Source organism: Metarhizium brunneum, chromosome 5 (assembly GCF_013426205.1).
Source record: "Metarhizium brunneum chromosome 5, complete sequence".
In the NCBI taxonomy this organism is placed as follows: Eukaryota; Fungi; Ascomycota; class Sordariomycetes; order Hypocreales; family Clavicipitaceae; genus Metarhizium; species Metarhizium brunneum.
Genome location: NC_089426.1, coordinates 2,489,988 through 2,512,651, shown reverse-complemented (window position 1 = coordinate 2,512,651; position 22,664 = coordinate 2,489,988). Strand labels below are relative to the sequence as shown.

The following is a 22,664-nucleotide window of genomic DNA, read 5'->3' as shown; positions in this document are numbered from 1 at the left end:
AAGGGAGTGCTCGCCATACCCTTTCTAACGCCTGAATCCTTTGATGCCAGTTGTTTCTGTTGGTAACATTGCGAGTTCTCAAAAGAAAGAAGACCCGAAAATCCAAATTAATAAATACATGCATGCATATATATGCATTATATATATGAAGCAGCTCAGACGCTTGTGGACCCCTAAAGAATAATTGTGGACTCCCACAGGATATGTGGGACAGAATCGTCATGAATAAAGACAAATGGTATGTTTAGCCTGGTATATATAAAGCCTCAACGCCGAGCATGTCTTCGAGGAAATTAAAATGAAGAACGGAAAAGATAGAGTCAAAACCGTGAGGAACAAATGATTTCCCCGTCAGAACGAGGTGATGCGTTTCGGAGCATAGCTTATCAAATGCAATGCCGTCCCTGTGGCCTAAAGCTGGACTACAAGTCTTGAGCGCAAGCCTGGGAGCTCGTTCACCAGCCGAGAAAAGAAGAAAGGCAAGTTAAGGTCAGAAAAACAAATTGCTCAATGACGTTCGTGGATCTCGTGAAATGAAACCTGGTTTCCGGTGGTATCGTCAGGTGTACTCATAAACAAATAAATTTTGGCGGCTGGCTCTGCTGCATTGCACCACGGTCCGAAGCCTCGGTTTGACCGCAAGCCAACACTAAGACGCAGTCCCCCGCCTTCTCCTACCACGGTTTGGCCCGTCAGGCCGCTGAGATAACACCTCTCGAAGCATTGGATCATCTTTGTCCTTGTCAACATGGTGGACCCGCACATGTCTACAATGTAGACTACATTAGTATTGTCTCCTCATACTTTGGTAAGTTGAAAGTACCGTACCGTTGTAAATTATCAGGTCGCGGGTACTTATGTTCCCGTTCGGGACAGAACGGGCAGACATAGCCCGGTGAATCGTGGACTAAGCCGTGCCGTATCATTTCGTTTTTTCGCTTAAACCCTTTGCCGCCCTCACTCCGAGGACATCCTTGGACAGGGCAATAATGTGGGCGAGCCGATGAATGTACATTAGCATGAGAGTTGAGCAAATATTGAGTTTGAAATGGCTGCGCGGTGCATCCCGCAAAGTTGCAAGCATATAATCCAACAGGTGGATTGGTTATACCGTCAATGCTCATTCGATCCACCACGGAAGTAGTCGTGGATGGCGTAAGGGCAGATTGGTCGGTGCTAGGTGTTTCACCACAAGCACTTGGCACATACTCTGTATTTGGTCGATGGTTAAGGCCGTTGGAAGTGTAACCACTGTACGGACTGGATGCAGGCAAAGACCTTGGTGACGGCAGGCTGAGTTGGTAAGGCTCATTCGGAGAGATGGGAGGAGAAACGTGTGGTGCGGACATCGGGGGCAGGCGTCGCATAGTCCCTGGGGGGGATCGGGAGAAGTGAGCGCTAGATCCGTGCAGAGTCGGCATATCCTTGTCGGCTGGGGTTGGCGGCTCGGAGGGGATGCGATTGATATCGCCAAGTGTAGACCGTATGGATGGGAGAATATGACCATTGCATTCGGATTTTGGGGAATCCATCTGTAGAGGTGGCAAGCCGCCGCTAGCTGGTGTGAGCATGGTGATGGGAGATTTGTTTGCGTTGTTAGTTGTTGCGTTTTGTTTCGATGCATCCCTAGAGGCCAAATGATATGTGGTGTTGTGTGGTCGGTCATCACTTATTGATAAGTGTCGGGTTGAAAATGCGATATCTGGAGTTTCCCTTGGGACGGAGGCACGCACGGGATCTGTTGTGACGGCCTGAAGAGCATCGGCCGCAAGATGCTGGAGTCTGGGACTTGTCATGGCACCCAGAGACTGCGGTACGCTACCGCTAGCTCGAGCATATACTGGCGATTCTCCAACTCGTCTCGGGGAAGAAGGGTCTCCAAGGAGGCCGTCTTCTTCCTCCTCGTCGGCGCCAGGAAGCGCTCGATAGCCAGCGGCACGAGCAATCTCTGGGCGACGACCGTTATCGAGATATGCCACGAGAACGGCATCCCCGGAGCTGGGGCGAATCTTTGGGCGATTAGACCTTGGAAAGCCGTCGATGGGAGGAGGACTAAGACTGACTTGTGCGGGAGGAATGTCCGGGGGCGGACTGGGGGAGAGCTCGAGCTTCGGGTGCAGCGCTTTCATGAGAGGACTGCCTCGTAGAAGAACTTCATCAGGATCGAAAGTCTCGGCAGCCTGTTGATTCTGTAGCTGCTGGTGCTGCTGGGCAGCCGTAGTCATACTTCTGAGCTCTGCTGTCAGCAGCTCAATTGGCCATGGCCCTCGAATGAAAGGGCAACAAGGGCATCAAGCAAACCACAGCTCCAATGCCAGAGGTGAAAGACGAGTACGGCACAAAAAAAACGAAGAAGAAGAAGAGGAGGAGGAGGACGAAGAAGAATTAGGGAGGGTGAATAAATCCAGGCACTATGGGGAGCAAGAGGTGTGATTGACTGAGAAGCCGGCCCTGCAAGAGTGGCACAATGACTCTCCGAACGATCAAGAGACCCAGCCCAAATACCGATGCTAGCACTGGTAACAAGAAGAGCCCCTTTGCTTTTTTGACGATGAGAAATGGTCTTCTTTTTTGTATAGCACGGTACACGGCGCAGAAAATTTCGCGAATCTGACAAACCTGACAACAGAAGCAGTGATGGGATATGTCTTTTTTCTTTTGGTACCCGAGGCAAGCCTTTTGTTGATTTGGTACAGACAAGTACACCACCGCTTCAAGTTGCAGGTTCTCAATAGCCAAGCAAACGATGTCAGTATATGAGAGCCTTCCTATTGACGAAATGACCAATCAGCGAGAAGGTTAACGCAAAAGAAAATGGCTACAGCACACAGACTCGCTCGTAGGAGAAAGCCCGACCAAAGTGACTTTGAGGGTCAGATTGGAACTCAAGGGCGATTAGGACTTATTGGACGAGTGTGTTGCAATTCTTGAATGCTGTTTGAAAGAGAGGGTAGGCGAACCGAGATAGCTTTGCTGAGGATTGAAAAAAAGAACCCTCCCCCTCCAAAATGGGTCTACAGAGGTACTGGTTATTGGTCTTTGTCCGAGGGTTGTTGCGGTTTGGGCAGTGAAATAGCCCGCCTTCTGGTCGCTGCGGTTGAGGTAGGTAAGGCTTGGGTTGTGTAAAGGCGCTGGCGGCGGGTAACAGGCGGCAGCCAACCTTAGAAGGGACGATGACAACAAGATCAAGCGCGGGTTGAAAGATACCAAAAATTCAAGGAGAGAACAAACATCTCCAGAGTGGGGGAGGAACGAAAGAATGGAATGACCAGCGCGTGTGAGTTGGGAGGTGGTGAAGACAGGAAGGAACAGGGTCATTGAGGGCTTGCAGAAGACAGGGTGCGAGCGAACAAGCAAGAGCTTATGGCCGGGCGGTTGTCATCCCTCTCGACCCTTTCGACCCTTTCGACCCTCGAGGAGAGAGCGGGGGCGCGGGCGGGCGATGAGGGCGGACTGGCGGGTTCGCGAGTGGAGGGACGGGCAGGGCTGGATGGGATAGGATGGACGAGACAGGAACAGGAACAGCTCTGGGCAATATTAAAAAAGGTCAACCTGCCTCACATTACCTTCGTCCAAGTCGCAGTCGGATCCCGCCTCTACATATCGACATTTTTCCGACCCAGGTGCCATGAGCGGTTTAGCCTGAAGCTTTCTACGACGGCACTATCCGGCCTGTGGCAGTGCCTACCTAGGTACTTAAGTAAGTAGGGATGGTGAGGGCTCCTTTACTTGCTAAAAAGTACAGGTAAGTAATTCGTCAGCCGAGCGGAGCAGGTGTTTATGGTCGATGCGATCAAATGGAACTCAAAACGGGTGTTGTTGTTGTCGCGAAGCTGTGGTCAAATGTTTGTGAAGCTTTTTACTGCAAAGCAAAGTCTAACAGAGAGGTGAGCAGCGTAGACCAAAACATCAAATGAATGGAAACACGGTGCTGTGAGTATGTACTTCTGCATAATGTTGCAAAAGTCCACACTACCTACCGGTAGGTACCGGTAGCCAACATGAGGAGTCTGCTGGTCGACCGCCTCGGCCAAGTACAGGCAACTTGTACGGAGTACAGTGACCGGCACGAGTTGACCACAGAGACCAGACTCCACGTGCAGTGAGCAGTGTTGAGTGACATTGATGTATACTAAGTAAAGTACAGTGTCTAAAGCCACAGGACTGTTTTGATATTCTCCGCCAGTGCGTCCAGTAACTAAGGACTTAAATACTTGGGTAAGGACTCGTCAATTATCATGATGGGCGAGAGACGCTAGGGCCCACTGGCCTGGAGTGCTGACCTGGGCATCGAAGGAACAGAAACTTCAATTTGAAGCTGGGACCTGCAATTCACCGTGAGGTTGGGGGGGGGTTATTATGCCTGGCTGCATCCGAATCTTCTTCACCTCATCGTGGATACCAGCCGGCACTTTGAAGTTGTATCGTGAACATGCTCCTTACTGCTTGGTAATCTTGGAGCTGAAATGTCAAGTAGTATTAGAGAGGGTGATCCTGTACCTACTTTACTTACTTAAGTACTAATTAGTACTTAGGTACTGAGTATGCTGTCACACCAAGCAGCATCCTCTGGAACGTTTGAAGAGCAAGCAAGCTGCTAACTTCGATTGATATTACTCGCTGTGCCAGGCCTTCCTTCCCCTGTGCCGACTTGCAAGTACCTGAGCAACCAGATGTCTGGATATCAGGTACCTACTAGGTACCCACTACCCGCCACCAACGGCAAGGTTAACACACCCCCGCCAAAGTGGTTCGGACTTCCGGTCGGTACAGCCTCGTGCACTCGACCAGGGGACCCTGGCACTGCGATGACAGGTTAATCATGACAGCTCGGCGACCCAACCTGCTTAACCTGCTTCATCATGCTTGCAGCCGCTTTGAGCCAATCAAAGCCAGTCAGTCACCTGGTGAGCCAGCTATGTACAGGCAGGCACCAAGATGTCGAGCTCCTGCCTCAACAATATGTATGTCGTCAAAGCCATTTCCTGGGAACGCTGAGGGATATCCCACATTCAGTCTCTACTCTGGCTAGGACATCCACAGGGCGGTGGACTGGCAACCCTGACATCATTTACTTCACCATTTGCCGGCCAAATTAACTCATCTGGACGTTGTTGGAGTATCAATCACCGGACACAGAGCAAGTGCTTATTTACCTTGGGTTGGTGGCCTATTAGTTAGCCGCTGTTTCGGCAGGAGAGCCCAGCCGGCACACCACATGTGCACCTTGACATCCACATCCACCACCCACTCCCGCTCGGGACTCACTCACCCTCACCCATCGCTCGCTTGCTCATAGGAGGCTTCACAGCCCGCATGCGACGACCGCCGCTCCGATCAGACTAAACTAGAGGAAATAAAAGCGCGTCCAATTACACCATGGATCCGTAGATGTCTTCGACTTGGGCTGTTGTGACAACCGCCTAGATCATTACGAGTGCTGGACAACAACAGAAATCCAACCCAGAAGGGAGGGCAAAGGGGGGTACAACAGGTGCCTCTGGCCTAGTGGTCGATGTGGAGCATTCAATTGGTTGGTGTTGACTTCACTGGTGCGCAACACGCCGTCTGGACTCGCACGCCTCGTCCAAGGTAATAATGGTGTCTGGTTCTCATAACCGTTCGCCATGCAGCCTCGGATAGCGCTCCACAGAGGGCAGTCTTACCCAAATCGTCGATGTCCTCCCCAACTCCGTTGGCACAGACGGGGGATTCGGTAAGCGGGACCTGTTGGCTATTAAGTTGGTACTGCACGGAGTACTTGATGAGGAATACTGCAGTCTTTGCTCTCCTGTTAGGCCTAGGGCACGTACATAAGCCTCAATCTGCCGGTACGGGATTATGCTGCCGGGCTCATGGGCCCGCTGCCACCCTCCATCCCCTTCGTCGGCGATGAAAACGCGGGAGATGACCTCTGTGACCAGGGTGCGGGAATGGTCCAGAAGTGGACCGATTTTCTTGTCGAGGAGGCTGCGTCTCTCTGGGTGCGCGAGGTGATGTTTTCCACCGCTTGAGCGGCTGAGGCTGAGTAGGTCTGAGTACCATGGAGCTTATTTCTTACTGTAGGCGAATTGACATCTACCCACCTTTTGCGGGAGCAGTTCGGTAATAAGTCAGGTCTCGCGAAACGTCACATCAAATATTGCTCAACCGCAGATGATTCCGCAGCAGAACTTGTTTATATCGGATTCTAGTAATATATACCACGCTGCCCCAGCTCCTTAGTTATGTAAGTACGTTATATAGGACGCAAAGTAAACTGACTACCTAGGGAAGCGGTAAATGGTATATGGTATAACCTGCGCGGGAAATCGTCGTTTGCAAACAAAGTTTTTCGTGTTTTCATTCAAACTCACGGTAGAATGGGGGAATTCGGCCAAAAATTCACTCGGACGCAGCAAATTTTCGTAAAAGGGATAGCGGGAGGTCTCCAAAGATGTCAGTTCCGGCGTTACTCTCTTCTATTACACTGACACAATGTTCGGAAACCGACGAGGCATATGTATACTTCCTTCAACTGGCTCATGAAGGTGCTTTCAAGGGGCCTGGAAATTATTGGGTTGTCCTTGAAACATACTCGTGTTTCCATAGCTTGTACTCCGTAGCATGTCTTGCGAGCAGACCCCAGTGATCGGGTTGGTCAGCGGGTTGTTGACAGCAAAGTCGTAATTACAAAGCCACGACAAAACCAGATGAAGCACTTCGCCGACAAGTGCCATGAAAGCTGAAATCAATCGATCCGCAACCAAGCATCCGTGTAAAGCTTCGGGGTCCGATAGACGATGCAACAAACCTCGAGACCATTAGGATGCGGCTTTTCGTCGATATAAGTTAACAGCCTAGCAATATTCATACCAGAGTGTAGATTATAATAACCTGCCTGGGTCGTTAGGTAGTTTGACTGATAGCTGGCCCATGGCATTGTCATCTTGACCAGCTCGGCCTTCCTGTATCACGGACTTATCATGAGGTCAAGATCACACACCGTAGTCCGTTCAGGAAAAAAAGTAACGGAATGTGGATGCCTACTGTACGAGGCTATCTGGGCTTGGCGTCCGATGTTTTGCTTTACCGTGAGCTTGGCTGCAAATGCATGGGACGCTCTTGAGGGATTAACAAATGGCTGTGAGCTGTTACTTTTCGCTAACTGGAGGCGCCCATTGGTACTTCTTGCGCTTATTTGATCACGACCTCGGTGCGCGTACATTATTAGATACTGAGTTTCTCATATCTGACCTGTTCCAAAACCCAACCAACACCCCCTTTTTTTCATTTCTTCTACCTGCCTACCAAATACTGCCTTTGACATTGTTATTCTGTCATGTACCGGTACTTCGGGTAGCGCCGAGGGAGTACAGGAATTGAATGTAGCCTGGGTCGGTTATGGATTGTTGGCAACGCTTTCGTCTTCCAGAAACCTGCAATCCCTAGATATGAAAATAGTTTCATAGTCTATCGGTCCGGTAATGCATACAACACACGTGGTAAGTAGACCCTGCCAGTTTACGCTCCTCCAGCTTAGTTAGATCTGTTGACTCAGTTTTCTTCCCACTGCGTATCACCCGCTTTACAACTTGTCCCATTTTGTGGTTACATGTTATAGTAAGCCCAATTCCATGGCAGCACAGAGCAATTTAGGTGGCATGGGCTCGCGCGAGCTTCATCAGCCGCACCCCGCCGGGCGCGCCCCGCCTGTGTACATACCTGGGTCCACCCGTGCTGGAGCAACCCCGGGAGGGGGGGCGCGGCTGGGCGGAGGATGCCCGAGCGTAACGAATAATTGGCTTCAGAAGTCCGGTTGGCCTTGACATGGACCAGACTTTCCCCAGCTCAGGGAAGCCGTAAGGCACCTACCAAACGGCTACGAAGCCCATCTCAGACAAGAAACAAGCTGCATGTGAGTTCGAACATGTAAATTTCTCGTTGCCAAGCACTACTGATTGCTTGGTAAGTAAGCGAATGTGTGTACAGCATCAATTATCGGGAAGTACCGACTGACACAGCTGCTTTGTACATTACATACATGCAGAACTCCATAGATATGCGAGTCTCGGCAAATCCGTGCTTGTGTCAAACTACTAGGTAAGTACTTAGGTACTTATTAGGTACCTAAAGTAAGGAGTTGCCCGACCTCTGCAAAAGAAGAGACCCCAGACTCCCGACTACTCCGCCTCTATGCGCATATCAAGCGAAACCCATTTGTGCTTGTTTGAGCCGCCACAGAAGAAACCATTTCACCACGCTAGTTCGTAACACTGGAGGAATGATCAAATTGTAATGTAATTCTTCCTCCTACGTGCAGCGAGGTAGATTTTCCGCCTCCTCTACCAGACCTGCGCTAACTCTTGTTGCAGTAACACGTCGGGCTGTGTTCATTCTGCGTACTTAAAGTAAGTACTTAAGTAGGAGACCTGAAGGAGTCGCCGTCCCTGAGCCTGAGACTTAGTCCGCTCCTTTTTAGTACCAGAACACTTGGGCGGAGTCCATGGGTTAGCTTCTAAAGTTGGCTGTGTCCTTCATCCACGGACTGGCGAGACATACCATGGGCGGCCATTGTGAATGGCTCGCGACCTGTAGATCGAAGGGCTCACTACTACACAAAGGCCCCCTCCGCCAAAGGCTATGCCAACACAAGCGATACCGAGTGTGCTTTCAGTGTTATTGGAACGTTCCAGACGAACAGGAGTCTGAAGTACTAGTACTTCTAAGTACCTACTTAAGTAGGAGGTAGGTTTTGAATCTGGCTGCAAGACCCCACACATTGAGGTGGTGGCCGCAACCGGGACCCCCTCATGCTTCAGCCTCGGAAGCAGCAAAAGCATGTATCGGTCCTGGATCACATTGAAATTTAACCTCACTCATTACCGAGACCTGGAAAATCTATCTGGACGGTGCTTACTCAAGGCAAAAATCCCTGATCATGAGTCTCCCAATGACCATGAAAGCCGTCGTATTCGAGGGTCCACGTCAGGTAGCTGTTCGGGATTGCCCCGTACCTCAATGTACGTATTCTGCAAATTTGGAATTGGGTGCGTTTCATGTTGCCTAGGCGAGGAAATGCCTAACATGGGCATAGTGCAAGACAGCAAAGATATCATTATCAAAGTGCAAGCGACTGCCCTTTGCGGCTCGTAAGTCGTTATGCTTTCCCAATTTTCCTCTGAGCAGGACCAAGTTTCAGATCTGAAGACTGACGCCACCACTTGCCAGCGAGTTGCATGTATATCGTGGGCACCAAAAGTCTGGCTGTGGCTTCATCATGGGTCACGAGTTCACAGGCATCGTGAGCGAGGTTGGGTCTGATGTGCATACCTTACACGTAGGGGACAAGGTCGTGTCTCCTTTCACTGTATCCTGGTACGCTATGCCTGATCCCACGATGACTCAATTGGAAATATGTCGCCCAAAAGTAAGGAATACTTAAAAATCCCGCTAACATGAAAATCCATAGTGGAAACTGTTTCTATTGTAAGAGGGGCTTCACAGCTCGCTGTGACCAAAGCCTGCTCTTTGGGTCTGCCGGACTCGATGGCGGGCAAGCCGAATATGTGCGAGTACCATTTGCCGACAGCACTGTTTTCAAGGCACCGGAGACTATTTCTGATCGTGCTTTGCTTCTAATGGCCGATATTTTCCCCACTGGCTATTTTGGAGTAAAGAATGCAATAGAGCTGTCTCCAACCGTAGACATCACTCAGTCCACCATCGTCGTTGTGGGCTGTGGTCCTGTTGGCCTTTGCGCGATAGCCTGTGCGTCCGGCCTCCAGCCTCGCCATCTCTTTGCAGTCGATGGGGTAGAAAGTCGACTGAAAATTGCTCAAGATCTTGGTGCAACACCTCTCAACTTCGCAACTGATCCAGAAGGGATGCGCCAGCACGTCATGACAGCAACTGACGGTCGTGGGGCAGATATGATTGTGGAAGTCGTGGGTCTGAGCCCAGCGCTGAGGACTGCGTTTGATCTTGTCCGGCCATTTGGGGTAATCAGTAGTATAGGAGTCCACAACGCAGAGGTATGTGACGCTCGACAAATATCTCTTAGCCGGTGCCTGACCGTTTCTTTAGATCCCGTGGACCGGAAATGAAGGTTACGGGTAGGAACAGGACCTTCTTGTGTTCTGAGTGTCGAGTGGAAGAGAGCAATGGAGAAGAGGAAAGCTAACAATTTTGCAGAAAAAATGTTCGTCTCCAGATGGGGAGATGCCCGGTACGTCATGTTTTCCCAGAGGCATTGAAAGTCTTGGAGCAGAAGCAGCACCAACTCGGGTAAGTCGTCAATAAGTCAAGCCTATCAGCAATGCTTTCATCACCCTTGCCTACATCGGGATAGGCCCGTTGTTCGAGGATGAGACTGACCAATGCACTTGCCACCGCAGATTCATGTTCGACCATGTCATGCCACTGAGGGATGCTGTAGAAGGATACGAGCTTTTTGACAAGATGAAGGTCCAGAAGGTCATTTTTCGCCCATAGTAAGTGATAGCTAGTGAGCAGTCGTGGAACGCGATTTGGAAGCCTTCAAAAAAATTAGTTTTGACGAGGCTTCACCATCCCTTCATGCATTAGGTAGTAAACCACGGTAGAATCATTGTGAAGAGTAGCCAACAAAATCCTCTTTGGCCGTGTGCCGTTATTAGATACCGAATTGAAAACAGCCGCGAATCTGGATAGGGACCATGTCTCCGTAATATGCACTGGCAAAACTAATTCGTACTCTGGGTTTTGGAACAGCTTTTCCCCAGTGGCTTCTTCGTGGGCGAGAGCAGCAATCTGGTCGTCAGGGTGCAAATACAGCCGCTTGGGCGGCAGGCCTCTTATTAGAGATCGAGGCAGCTCCGGTCCGTCGCGGAGCTCCAGGCAAGTCCAGTCATGCTGGTCTGCTAGGTTATGAAGGACTGTGTCGCAAACATCCTTCACCGCAGCTGAATGGTGCTCCTCTTGTTCGGCCATGATTCCTCAGCACAGCCACCGGTCGGACGAAAACAAGCCAAGCCAAGGTAGTAATGGCTTCGATACTGTACTCTGTGGCTACCTAGGGAGTTGTTGCAAATGCAATGGTGACTAATCTGACGGTTTCGCTGGTAAAATTGCTGAACTTGAAGTTGTGTAATGGTCAAATTTTTGGTTACGCAAGGTACCCATTGACGGCGTTTGTTTTTTACTCACAGTTGCCCGCTATCATGCATTGGCTCGTTCCAGACTGGTCCCACGGCTGCAATGTTGCTGGCGCTTGCAGATGGTAGCAGTACTCCCCCCATATGTTACTGGGTACTTAAGTGGTCCGCGTTTGCCATTTTCATCGAAGCCCAGGGTACTAACGTTCCTACCTCCTACATGTCCTCCGTACTTCTTGGGTATCCCTTTGTCCTGGTCTGGTCTGGTGTCATCCATCTCTCTTTTGTTTCCTGGCATCCCCTCACCGGCAGTCGCCTTCGACTCTATTCTTTAAGGGTTGGCGATATAACGACCCTAGCATCGCCGGCATAAATCACTTTGACGCGAAATTTCCTCCACAGTCTTGGGTTCCCAGTCACGAGAGGGTTCTGATACCCATCATTTTGCCATCGGCTGTTGCCTTCGAACGGACGACCATGTCCGGCGCGAGAAAGAGTAACGCGGACATTGAACCGTTCCCCCCAATTGAGCAAGGCTCGCCGATAGAACTTGCGCAATCTTCAAGTGCCGACGGATCTAAGAACATAGGGAAAAATCGTCCTGCTGCATCATCATCTCTGAGTGGGCGCCTGCGACGCGTATCCCAAAGCTTTGAGCAATCTGAGCTGCCAGAAGGCTTCTTTGCAGCAACAGGTGGAATAGCCTCGTCTATCCTCTCACGTCAGGCTGGCCCTCGACCTGTTTCTAGTTCGATTGGTTCGGCTAAGGCCCAGCCAGCTGTTCGCGGTGACAATGCCTTGCAACCCACCCCAGTTCATCCCGTCTCCGAGGAAGGTCGCGCGGAGAGCAAGAACGATGGTAGCTCAGCTATCCAGGCAGAAGCCAAATGCAAGGGCGAGCCCCCTTCTGCAGCGCCGTTTCCAAACGGCTATCATTTCCCCCCGAAGCACTCGTTTGGCGAGTCGACAAGGCTCGGTCTCCTTGCGTTCTGGAACTATTTTCTTACACCTGTAGGGTTTGCCGTGACTATCTATGGCTTGAATGTGGTTGCATGGGGCGGAATGCTGTTCCTGCTCCTTTGTAATGCCTGTAAGAGCACTTTTAATATCGGTTTCCATTTAGCATGTACTAATCAAGCTCTGCAGCACCTGCCATGTGCTACCCTTCTTGCAACGACATCAATTCACCACGGCGCAAGTGGATCGAGGTCGACTCGCAGATCCTCAACGCCCTATTCTGTGTCACCGGATTCGGACTTGCCCCCTGGCGGTTTAGAGATCTATATTTCCTGTTACAATACCGACTAGCGAAAAAAACCGAGGCCCTTCGGCGATTGGCTGGCATTCACCGGGGGTGGTTTCGGTTGAGAGGTTCAAACGAATTACCGCCAGCCGCTGGACCTGGAACTATTACCAGAGATGAGTTTCAGTCGGTCTCGCGCTCTGCAATACCATTCCCCGAAACAAAGATTCCCGAGGCCCCCCTAACCGGAGTCCGAGCCCGGCCAACATTAGTTTGGAAGTTAGATTTGGTTATCTGGCTTATGGTAGCTAACACGTTTCTACAATGCGTTCTCTCAGGGTTCATGTGGGGTATGAACCGGTATAACCGCCCAAGCTGGGCTACCGGTTTATTTGTTGCTCTTGGCTGCGGGGTTGCTGGTATTGGAGGATATATTATGTTCCTAGAAGGGAAAACTGTTAAGAGTATAGAAGGGGTGCCAGTTAGCCAGGCAGATACGGAACGCTTAGAGCGCGACAGAGAACAAGGTATCTGGCACTTTAACAACATTAAAGATAAGAATCTCGACTTCAGGAGGAAAGGCGGCAAAGAATAAGTGTAACCGTTCAAGAGAGTGGTATCTTGCCGATCACTTCGGGCTGTTGGCTGGCCGGCGTTCTTGGGTGGCTTGGTATATTGATTGCTAGAAGAATACCTACTGAAATATATGACTCAAGTATGGTTGGATAATGCTATAATTATTTCCAATACTCTTCGTCTCAACTCGTGAACCATGCCGCTGCATTCCTACTTTATGCTTCCGTACTTGGGTGACCATAGCTGTCTACATGCCTACTTAGGTACATACCTTAAGTACTCATACTTAAGTAGGTACGCTAGGTAAGTAGGTGTAGATGCCAACGGTCCACCAGACATCGCCCTTGGGTACCTCTACATAGGTACCTTGGTAGTTTTGCCGCCTCGAATGACAAGACTATGTTTTGATTACAGAATGCTCGAGACCTCACCGCAATACTTGACTTAAGTAGAATTCGGTTGGCCTAGATGTCTCTAAAACAAAGTGCAGGCTTAGTGACTCAATTGCGACCTATCCCAATTGCGGGCATCTAAGCAGATGGCCAATCGCCTCCGTCACCTTATTAAACAGGATATTGGCCATTAGGCCCGCCACTTACCCCAGTACGGCGTTCCGCCTGACGTGACATGGAGGGTCTGCCTATAGAACGAGGAGTCCAATCCAACACAATCACCACATTCATCCCACATATCGATCGAATCGGGCAGGATAGAGGCACTTCCTTTTCGTCTTTTTTCTAGCACTTGAGAGTTCTTACGCTTTTCGCTGCCCTCGCAGTCTGCAGCATTTTTCACTGCCGCGCATTTCATTCAAACTCCGTGGTTCAGCAAGCCGTCCTCGTCAGTGGTCACCTGCCCTCGGTTTGTGGACTGCTGACGTAGTTGCCTGGAGGAATCAAACGTCCCAAGTTCACTGAAACAACCTGCCACAACCCACAGTGTTACACAGATCCATCAACCCCCCAACCACCAGACTTTTATTAACCTCCTTCGCTCTCAAACCACCTCCATCTCCACGCCGTACCCCTAGATATACAAAGATCTGGCGATATGGGTCTTTCATACAACACATATCTAAATAGCAACAAGATATACGGCTGCAAGACCTGCAAGACCCATCTGGCAAATCATGAGGATATCATAAGTCGGGTATGTGGATTCCTACAGTCCTGCCTACTTCCAGAGCGAAAAGCACCTGATTCCACCACGAGCAAGAGCCAAGTAAGGCCTGCGAACATTGCAGAATGAAAGACTCCTTTTGCGTCAAAGACATGCTGCAGGCTGAATGTGCTAACCGAGATGTGACGATAGAATTTCCGCGGCCAGCATGGCAAGGCCTATCTGTTCCATACTGTTGTGAACATTGAGGCTGGCGAGCCTAGTGAGCGCAACATGACGACGGGTAGGCATATAGTCCGCGATATTACTTGTCGTCAGTGCAAGGAAACAGTGGGCTGGAAATATGACAAAGCTTACGAAGCCTCCGAAAAGTACAAAGAGGGGAAGTTTATTCTCGAAGCAGAGCTTCTCTGTAATGTAACTTGAGAAGACTGCATTTCGTTTCATGTCTAGCGAGAGTGTTTGGGGGGAGGGGAGACTAGTAGCAACCATGCACTGTGCTTGAGTAGCGACTGCGACATTAGTAATTGTATGTTGTCAAAAAATCTAACCACCGCTGTGAAATAATCATATTCTTTACATGGTTGAAATTGGCGATATTCAAGTTTGGTTTACAGGACACTCGAGACGTCACGCGTCCAGAGCTGCAAGGATGGATAGTGCCCATGGTACATTTTGACCTGAGGACTTATAAGTCAGAATTTGTGCGGAGGAGTGATGAATTACATGGCACGATAAATAGATTCTCTGAAATCTATACAGTAGTCCAGCTACCAAACCAGACACTTGCGCTCAATGCCTCCCAAGCAACAGTGCATTAAGACGTCAAGTTACTGGTGTTCGATGGGTTCCTCAGGAAGTAGTTCCTCCACCTCCTCATTGATGCGCAAACTTTCCAGTGGAGGTTGTACAATCCCGTTGAATACAAAAGTCGAATATACCAACAGCGCAAACCCAACGATCTGAAGTAACTTGAATGACTCCCAGCCAAGTCCCAGTGAGACGATCCAAATGAAGAGCGTTCGGCAGGTATCAATGGTTGATCGAGAGGTCGCACTGACACTACGTGTGACGGACAGGCCAAAAAAGTTGAAACCACTGTAGAAAGAATAAGTTGTTAGCCAACAAATCAAATCATTTGGTATATGTCTTGAGAGAAGGCTCACCCAATACTAATCATAATCAGAACGCTAGAGGTCCAAATCTTCGGTTGGGAAATTTGTCGAATGCCCTCGGCCATGTCAAATGGGCCATAGCGCCCAGCTTCTGTACGCCCAACCAAGAAGTGCATGACAACCATAACCAAGAGTGTGACCGAGAAACCAAAGATCCCTTCCCAGCCGACGACCTTGATCGGCGCGATGGTTGAGTTCTCTAGCATCCATTCCTCTAGCACAAATTGTGTTGCTGTAAATATCTGAGCCCCAGCAATGAGGAGTACCCCGATGACAGCTCTTGCGGCGTCTGAAAGTCCTCCACTGGAACCGTCATCAACGAGAGAGCTGCCACCGTTCTGTGATATTTGTTTCTCATCAGGCCAGATAGCCCCAGCTAAGCCCACGACAGCGACACCTAAAACAACGCCAACGAGAGAGAGCCATTGGAATAGATGAAGATGCCTACGGAGGAACATGACGCTGAACAGACCGACGAATAATACTAGGGCACCTCTGGTCATTTGGTAGATGGATGCAGCAACGAGGAGTAGTCCTGCATTCATGAGCGTAGTACCGCAAATATCGCAAATGGCGGGAAGCGCCAGGAGAACGACGCGAAACCCTCGGAGGACGGACGGACAATCGCCATCTGGCTTTGGTCTGTTTCTGTGTTCTTCATGTTCTGCATTCTCAGTGGTGTTGACAGTTTCGTAGCCGCGTTCCTCGGGAGACGGTCGAGAGACGATGCGCCGATACGCAGCCATCAGTGCAATAACGAGCCAGCACCCCATCTCGCCTACGAACATCTGCGCCGTTTGGAGCACCGGCTGCTCAAAGAGTTGAGGTCGTTTGCCATGACAATCCCGAACGCATTGGTTATCCTCCACATCAAATCAGCGATTGTCAAGTCAATGTAAGAGGGTGACATGGGGACTTTGAATGAAAAACGACAAAACACTCACCTGGTATTTCGTGAGAAGTGTGTTGCACACTCCTGTGACGAGCATCATCGTCACAAGAAAGGGTACTGCGGCGCGGGAAGCCATGGTTGTTCTTATCTACCGCGGCCGGAAGTCTGGCGGGCAACGAGTTGTACGCACCCCGTAATCTGGAAGCAATGGGCGGGAGTAAAATGAGCAAGCTCGAATTGGAGGACAGACAAGAAGATTAGAGGAGTGACGTTCCGGCCAGTAATAACACTGGCGTTGGTCGGCTTCGATGATGGATTGTAATCGTAGTAACAAACCAACGTCAGACATGGATTGTGCCTCGACTCCGGGGTCAGCGCACGAGACGTAGCCGCGTGGTACCCTCAGACGCTAACGCCTTGACCTGCGCGCCAATCAGCATGCGGGCTTGAACTATTGACCAGACACACTATCACGGGAACAGGCTGGTAAATGACTCGATTTGCAGTACGAAGCAGAGTGCAAAAGTTGTAGAGTTTTCTTAATGGGCATCTAGATGCTTAAGTACTTACCTACTAAGTAAAGTAGGTAGGTACATAAGGCCATGGGGCCGCTTGTGCCGGTCACATTCGGTCAAGCGATCGGTCTGGTACCTGCCGAGGTACCTCTAGGACCTTTGTATTGACACCGGACGTTATTACCAGTGACTCTGCACACTTCTGCTCTGGGGTCAGATGGCCCAACTTCGGAACAGACATTGTGTGAGCACGACAAGTACTGTCCTAACTCCTTGGCGCAGCCGCTACAAAACGACCAGGTAGTAGGGGTTGTGCTAGATAACCTATTAAGTGTTCGATCGAACAAAGCTTGCTTACAACATCATTAAGGCTCCGTCCCGACTTCGGCTGCATCCACCGAACTTACTGTAAAGATGTGGATGCATGCTGACTGTTTGGTTTTCCATTGGGAAGTTCTGGGACTGGGATCGCGCGAATCTGCCTACCAGGTGCCCGGGTAGCGCAAGGGGTCTTTTGATGACCATCACTATCACTAACCTCATCAACTATAATAAGACAGGTCATGAGAATTTTAATTCAAAACATTAGACTTTGAACAGCTTACTTAAGTAGTATGATACTTTAGGACCTCAGGCGTCTTTTCATAGCCGTGCCATCTCTAGAACCAGCAGAGACCGCGAGCGTAGTAGGTACCTGGTAGATAATGTCGATGTATTGCAAGCACTTGACACAGCGACAACACTAGTAAAAATGTCAGTAGAAACCTGATGCAAGGCTACTTAGGCTTCAATAATCAACGATGGCCTGACTTCTTGCAAGATGCCGTATGTAATTCCATTGTCTATTTACTTCTTTGGTGAAGTGTGTCGAAAGGTACTTCTGGTTCCGGTCCAATGTTTGCTCTGCTCCCCTTTTTGTCAATATCCCCACTGATTGCCCAAGAACTTGCCGCTCGTCGACAGCCACTATGGCGCTGGTTATCGCGCAAGCAGCGTTCTCTTCCCATCCTGCCCCAGCGATAGTGAGCAGGAGAGCGGTTGTGACAGAACAGCCAGGTTTTGACTTGCACGTTGACTTCTTCCCTTTCTGGATTAGTGTTTGGGGCAGTTTGCCGGGGTCCGGGTCGTGAGTACAACAGAAAATGCATTGAAGTAACTCACCTGATACTTAGTCGCTGCCCGCCCATTAGCCCGGGGCCACATGTATCCCGCGGGTAGCCTTTCTGCTCCGGCTGGCCGGGACTTTGCGGTCCAAGTAGCTTGTCCAATTTTTTTTTCTTCTCAAGGTCCGATGCAGCCCGTGCAAAACCTCCTTGAGCTATCAGCCCTTTGCAACTCTGTCTCCCATCTGTTGAGTTGATGTTGGTGCATACTCCATGACTAGATTTTTCTGAATTTTGTACGACTTTTGTATTCTATTTCCCCCTGCTTCCGTCTCTTCATTCGTGTTCAATTATGGCCGCCCCAGAACAGGTTCCAAATCCCACGGCCGCGGGTGCAGGTATGTTATTCTCCCATCGTGTGACTATGGCCATTCCAGGATATGTTAGTTCCAATTCTCTAACAATGCAACTTTTCCGATGTCACAGAGGCTGCCCAAAAGTCTGCCAATCCCATGGCTGTCGGTACCGAGTCCGATTTGGACGCTGAAGCAGAGAACGGTGCTGAAGGTATGGTATCGTTGCGTTGCAGTCTGGATCCCCAGCATTTTTACTAATTGGTGGAATTCCTCAGCTTTGATAAACCTGTCAATTGTCCTGCCTGATTCGAATGCGACAAGGATGCAAATAATGGTGAGTTGACATTCTGCGGATAAAGCACCAGCCTCATTAGTAACATGTTCGCTTTAGGTCTCGTCTCAGGAGCAAGTCCACGAGGTCCGCCAATCCATTATCGACTTGCCTGCAGCATTTCGCTATACCTGTTTTCATCTCGAGTATCAAGGCAACAAGGTCAACGACTTTATTTCGATCGCCGAGATTCCCAATCTCGAACCCGAGCCCGAGTTCCGTTTGATAGAAGACCCGTATACGGAGAAGGAGGCACGAATCCATCTTGTGAGGATTCGCGAGCTCATTGGTGCTGCCGGTGATCGCGTAGACGTTTATCAAGGTGTTCTCCCTGGGCTCTCGCTCTTTGAAAGCGTCGCTCGGCAGACCCAGAAAATTTCTGGTGCTGCTCAAGACGCATCACCCCTGAAAGACTACGACTTCCAGTCTGCTCCGTCCTTAAATAATCTTGTCCCCGACTTCTTTGAACCCGGGCCAAAAACGGTCAAATCTGTTGCTCTTTCTTCGTGGAATCCTCCGCCATGCCACTTGAGACAACGCGGCCACCTGCTCTACATTGTAGTCAGCACCAATGAGGGGGAACAGTTCCAAATCACCTCTCATGTATCGGGCTTCTTTGTGAACAAGTCATCAAACGCTAAGTTTGACCCGTATCCTCGAGCGTCACCTAAAGGATACTCCGCTCACTCTCTGCTGGAGCTCATTACTCTCATCTCACCTTCTTTCTCGGATACATTTCAACAGCTGCTGGAGTATAATAATCAAAGAGATCCTTTAGCAACATTTCAAATAACCAATACCGTTCCATCAGCACCATGGGCGGTGCCTTCGCCAACGTCAGCTTTGTGTGCTCATGTCGCTGACCCTACACGTCCCCAAGAAACTTTGTTGCTCTCCGGAGTCGAGAACACAGATACCTTGCGTGACTGGAATGAAGAGTTCCAATCAGCCAAAGAATTGCCGAAAGAAACTGTGCAAGATCGAGTGTTCCGCGAGAGATTGATATCGAAGCTATTCGCAGACTACAATGACGCTGCTACCAAGGGCGCAGTGATGGTCGCACGTGGGGAGATTGCACCTCTGAATCCCACGGAGGGTAGAGACGCTCAGATATTTGTGTACAACAACATTTTCTTTTCCTTTGGTGCCGACGGCGTCGGTACTTTTACATCTGAGGGCGGTGACGAAGCCGCCAGAGTTGCGACCGGGAAAGATGTTGCTGGGGTAAGACTGGTTAATCAGCTGGACATTGAGGGCTTGTTTGCTCCTGCTACTGTTGTTGTCGACTATCTTGGTAAACGAATTGTTGGTCAGAGCATCGTGCCTGGTATTTTCAAACAACGCGAGCCGGGAGAAAACCAGATTGACTATGGTGCTGTCGATGGCAAGGATATTGTTGCAGATGATGAGCGTTTTGCCGCGTCATTCGCGCAGTTGTCAAAGGCCCTCAAAGTAAAGAAACATCCAGTCTGGGACAAGGACGGAAAGCGATTTGACTTGGAGGCTAGTGTTGAGACAAAAGGCCTTATGGGAACTGATGGGCGAAAATATGTTCTAGATCTTTACCGGATCACACCTTACGATATCAATTGGCTTGAGGAAACGAAGCTTCAGGCCGAGAAGGGACATTCCAAGGCATATCCCCATCGTATGACCGTCCTAAGACCGGAGCTCGTTGACTCGTTCGCTCGCTTCAAGATGAAGCAGTGGGTTGACGCTGAACTTGCACTCCGTGACCGGACAAAAGCGGACGAAGATGTTAATAACGAGTCCAAGGAAGCATCCGACGAAGGGAAGTCAAAAACACAACTTGACCTCTCCGATTTCAAATTCTCGCTGAATCCCGATGCCTTTAGCGGCCAAGTCCCTCAATCGGATGAGGAAAAGGTGCAACTTGAGGAGGATGAAAAGGAGGTGCGGGAAGCCGGGAATTATTTGCGTAACCAGGTGATTCCAGACCTGTTGCGGGAGCTCTCTGACTCTGATATCAGCTTCCCAATGGATGGCCAGTCTCTAAGCCGCCTATTGCACAAACGAGGTATCAATGTTCGATATCTCGGAGCGGTCGCTTCTCGGGCTACCGATGGAAGGTTGCGTTGCCTCCAGGAGATCTGCATACAGGACATGGTTGCTCGTTCATTCAAGCATGCGGCCGCTGTCTATTTGAGGGACCTCCCAGTTCCTTTCACGGCCTCCTGTATATCACATCTCCTCAACTGTTTGCTTGGCTATGAGATGAACGCCAAGCCCAAGGCTGAAGTTGATACCTCGCTCAAGTCTCTATATTCTGACTCCGATTTGTCCTTTGAGCTGGTCACTCCTGGAGAGCTTAGGGTCAGCATCGAGGAACAGGTTCTCAAACGCTTCAGATACAAACTGGAGGATGGCTGGCTTAATACCATTCGCAAGTTCCAGCTATTACGTGAGATTTGCCTGAAAATTGGTATCCAAATCCAAGCAAAAGACTACAGCTTCGACGAAAGGACAAAGCCTTCTTATCAATCTACTGAAACCGTTTCTAAGCAATCGAACGGGCAGCAAAATGGAGAGTCAAAGGACAAAAAGAAAAAGAAGAAGGGCCAGGAAACGTCAACTGTCGCAGCTACATTGAGCACTGTGAACACGGTCTTTTCCCCTGAGGACGTGGTTGACGTAGTCCCCGTTATCAAACACTCTGCGCCACGAAGTTCTCTAGCAGAGGAAGCCCTCGAGGCCGGACGTCTTTCAATAATCCAAAATCAGAAGAAGCTGGGGCAGGAACTTCTTCTCGAATCCCTATCACTGCACGAGCAGATTTACGGAATTCTGCATCCGGAGGTAGCTAGAGTATACAACAGCTTGTCAATGCTATACTACCAACTGGATGACAAGGAAGCGGCTGTTGAATTGGCCAGAAAGGCTATTGTCGTCGCTGAGCGCACTGTTGGTATTGACTCTGCCGAGACATTACTTAACTACCTCAACTTGAGCTTGTTTCTGCATCAAGTAGGAGATAGCAGAGGGGCCTTGGCATATTCAAAGCATGCGTTGGTGCTTTGGAAAATCATCTACGGACCAGGCCATCCTGACTCTATTACAACGATCAATAACGCAGCCGTCATGTTGCAACACCTGAAGCAGTATCATGAGTCGAGGTTGTGGTTTGAAGAATCACTCCGCGTGTGTGAATCTGTGTTTGGCAAACAATCCATCAACTCGGCAACATTGCTGTTCCAGCTGGCGCAAGCTCTCGCTTTGGACCACGATTCAAAGGGAGCCGTGAACCGCATGCGTGAATCGTACAACATATTCCTCAGTGAACTCGGACCGGACGATAAGAACACGAAAGAAGCCGAAAGCTGGCTGGAACAGTTGACACAGAATGCCGTGTCAATTGCCAAACATGCCAAGGATGTCGAATCTCGCCGCATTCGTTCGGGCATTCGCTTTCCAGCAACTGTTCCGCCGGAACAACAACCTGGCGCTCGGTCGCAGCGCATGACCCAGCCGTCACAGATTGATGCACGAAGCATTGATGAGTTAATCAAGTTCATCGAAGGGGGGGATCAAAAGTCCAAGGCCTCAAAGAAGCGACCGGGTCGAGGAAACCCGAAGCGCCGGGGACAGTCAACATCGGCATAAGTCCCCTTACTATGCGATGAAATTGGCGTTCCATTGCAACGGACAGAAGGCCACAAGCGATCAACTTAGGGGAAGGGAAGTAGCCAAGAAAGTATGGAGCTTGTATATCTATGTTAAACTAACTGTAGCAAATCATGCATCATTGAGGGGTTTGGGGGAAAACTTTGTGAAGTAGCGCAATAGCGTGGAAATCATGGGAGGCATGCTTCGGCAAGGTTGATCTGGTACTAACACATTGGGCAAATGGATTCACTAGTGGAACCAGGAATCATCAAACCCTTCCATGTACGCCCGACGGTGAAGATTCGCCAAGAGCATTCTATTTTTTGCAGCATCTTACTTCTACATCATTTCGTAGGGTGCCATAATAAGATCTCAACTCAACATCACGCCTTCAGCCTCGTCCAAATGCGCGGTCCTGCGCCATACTGTCTCTACTGCTATTTGCCCGCTATGGCCAAGTGCTATGAAGGTGTCGGTTTAGGACGTCATTGGCTGAACAACATGATCCTTTTGTTTTAAACAAAAGTGATGTTCCACTTTCTTGGTAGAAATCCCAGAAACCAAGAATTGTGCCGATGCGTTAAACCTGTAGTCCCGTCACACTTCATTCCGAACG

At 49.8% G+C, this 22,664-nt stretch overlaps 7 protein-coding genes across 7 annotated transcripts; 4 read left to right on the top strand and 3 right to left on the bottom strand.

Annotated features, from left to right (window-relative positions):
• Positions 1-507: 507 nt before the first annotated feature.
• On the bottom strand, positions 508-2,225 carry G6M90_00g088430 (uncharacterized protein; the record flags this gene model as incomplete). The annotated part of the gene is made up of 2 exons (XM_014686784.2): positions 508-767; positions 1,112-2,225. 2 exons carry the CDS (start codon positions 2,223-2,225, stop codon positions 508-510), a joined length of 1,374 nt encoding a protein of 457 aa, XP_014542270.2.
• Positions 2,226-5,855: 3,630 nt separating this feature from the next.
• Positions 5,856-6,014, top strand: G6M90_00g088420 (uncharacterized protein; the record flags this gene model as incomplete). Its single annotated transcript, XM_066131328.1, has 1 exon — positions 5,856-6,014. The coding sequence occupies one exon, from the start codon at positions 5,856-5,858 to the stop codon at positions 6,012-6,014; it is 159 nt and encodes a 52-aa protein (XP_065987482.1).
• Positions 6,015-8,920: 2,906 nt separating this feature from the next.
• G6M90_00g088410 (uncharacterized protein) lies at positions 8,921-10,473 on the top strand (the record flags this gene model as incomplete). The annotated part of the gene is made up of 7 exons (XM_014686785.2): positions 8,921-9,002; positions 9,077-9,131; positions 9,211-9,357; positions 9,452-10,013; positions 10,066-10,094; positions 10,174-10,266; positions 10,377-10,473. 7 exons carry the CDS (start codon positions 8,921-8,923, stop codon positions 10,471-10,473), a joined length of 1,065 nt encoding a protein of 354 aa, XP_014542271.2.
• Positions 10,474-10,527: 54 nt separating this feature from the next.
• Positions 10,528-10,950, bottom strand: G6M90_00g088400 (uncharacterized protein; the record flags this gene model as incomplete). The annotated part of the gene is made up of 1 exon (XM_014686786.1): positions 10,528-10,950. One exon carries the CDS (start codon positions 10,948-10,950, stop codon positions 10,528-10,530), a length of 423 nt encoding a protein of 140 aa, XP_014542272.1.
• A 641-nt stretch (positions 10,951-11,591) lies between these two features.
• On the top strand, positions 11,592-12,952 carry G6M90_00g088390 (uncharacterized protein; the record flags this gene model as incomplete). The annotated part of the gene is made up of 2 exons (XM_014686787.1): positions 11,592-12,204; positions 12,261-12,952. The coding sequence occupies 2 exons, from the start codon at positions 11,592-11,594 to the stop codon at positions 12,950-12,952; spliced, it is 1,305 nt and encodes a 434-aa protein (XP_014542273.1).
• A 1,930-nt stretch (positions 12,953-14,882) lies between these two features.
• G6M90_00g088380 (uncharacterized protein) lies at positions 14,883-16,255 on the bottom strand (the record flags this gene model as incomplete). Its single annotated transcript, XM_014686788.1, has 3 exons — positions 14,883-15,150; positions 15,219-16,090; positions 16,172-16,255. The coding sequence occupies 3 exons, from the start codon at positions 16,253-16,255 to the stop codon at positions 14,883-14,885; spliced, it is 1,224 nt and encodes a 407-aa protein (XP_014542274.1).
• A 1,834-nt stretch (positions 16,256-18,089) lies between these two features.
• clu1 (Clustered mitochondria) lies at positions 18,090-22,045 on the top strand (the record flags this gene model as incomplete). Its single annotated transcript, XM_014686789.1, has 4 exons — positions 18,090-18,135; positions 18,224-18,304; positions 18,369-18,427; positions 18,485-22,045. 4 exons carry the CDS (start codon positions 18,090-18,092, stop codon positions 22,043-22,045), a joined length of 3,747 nt encoding a protein of 1,248 aa, XP_014542275.1.
• Positions 22,046-22,664: the final 619 nt, after the last annotated feature.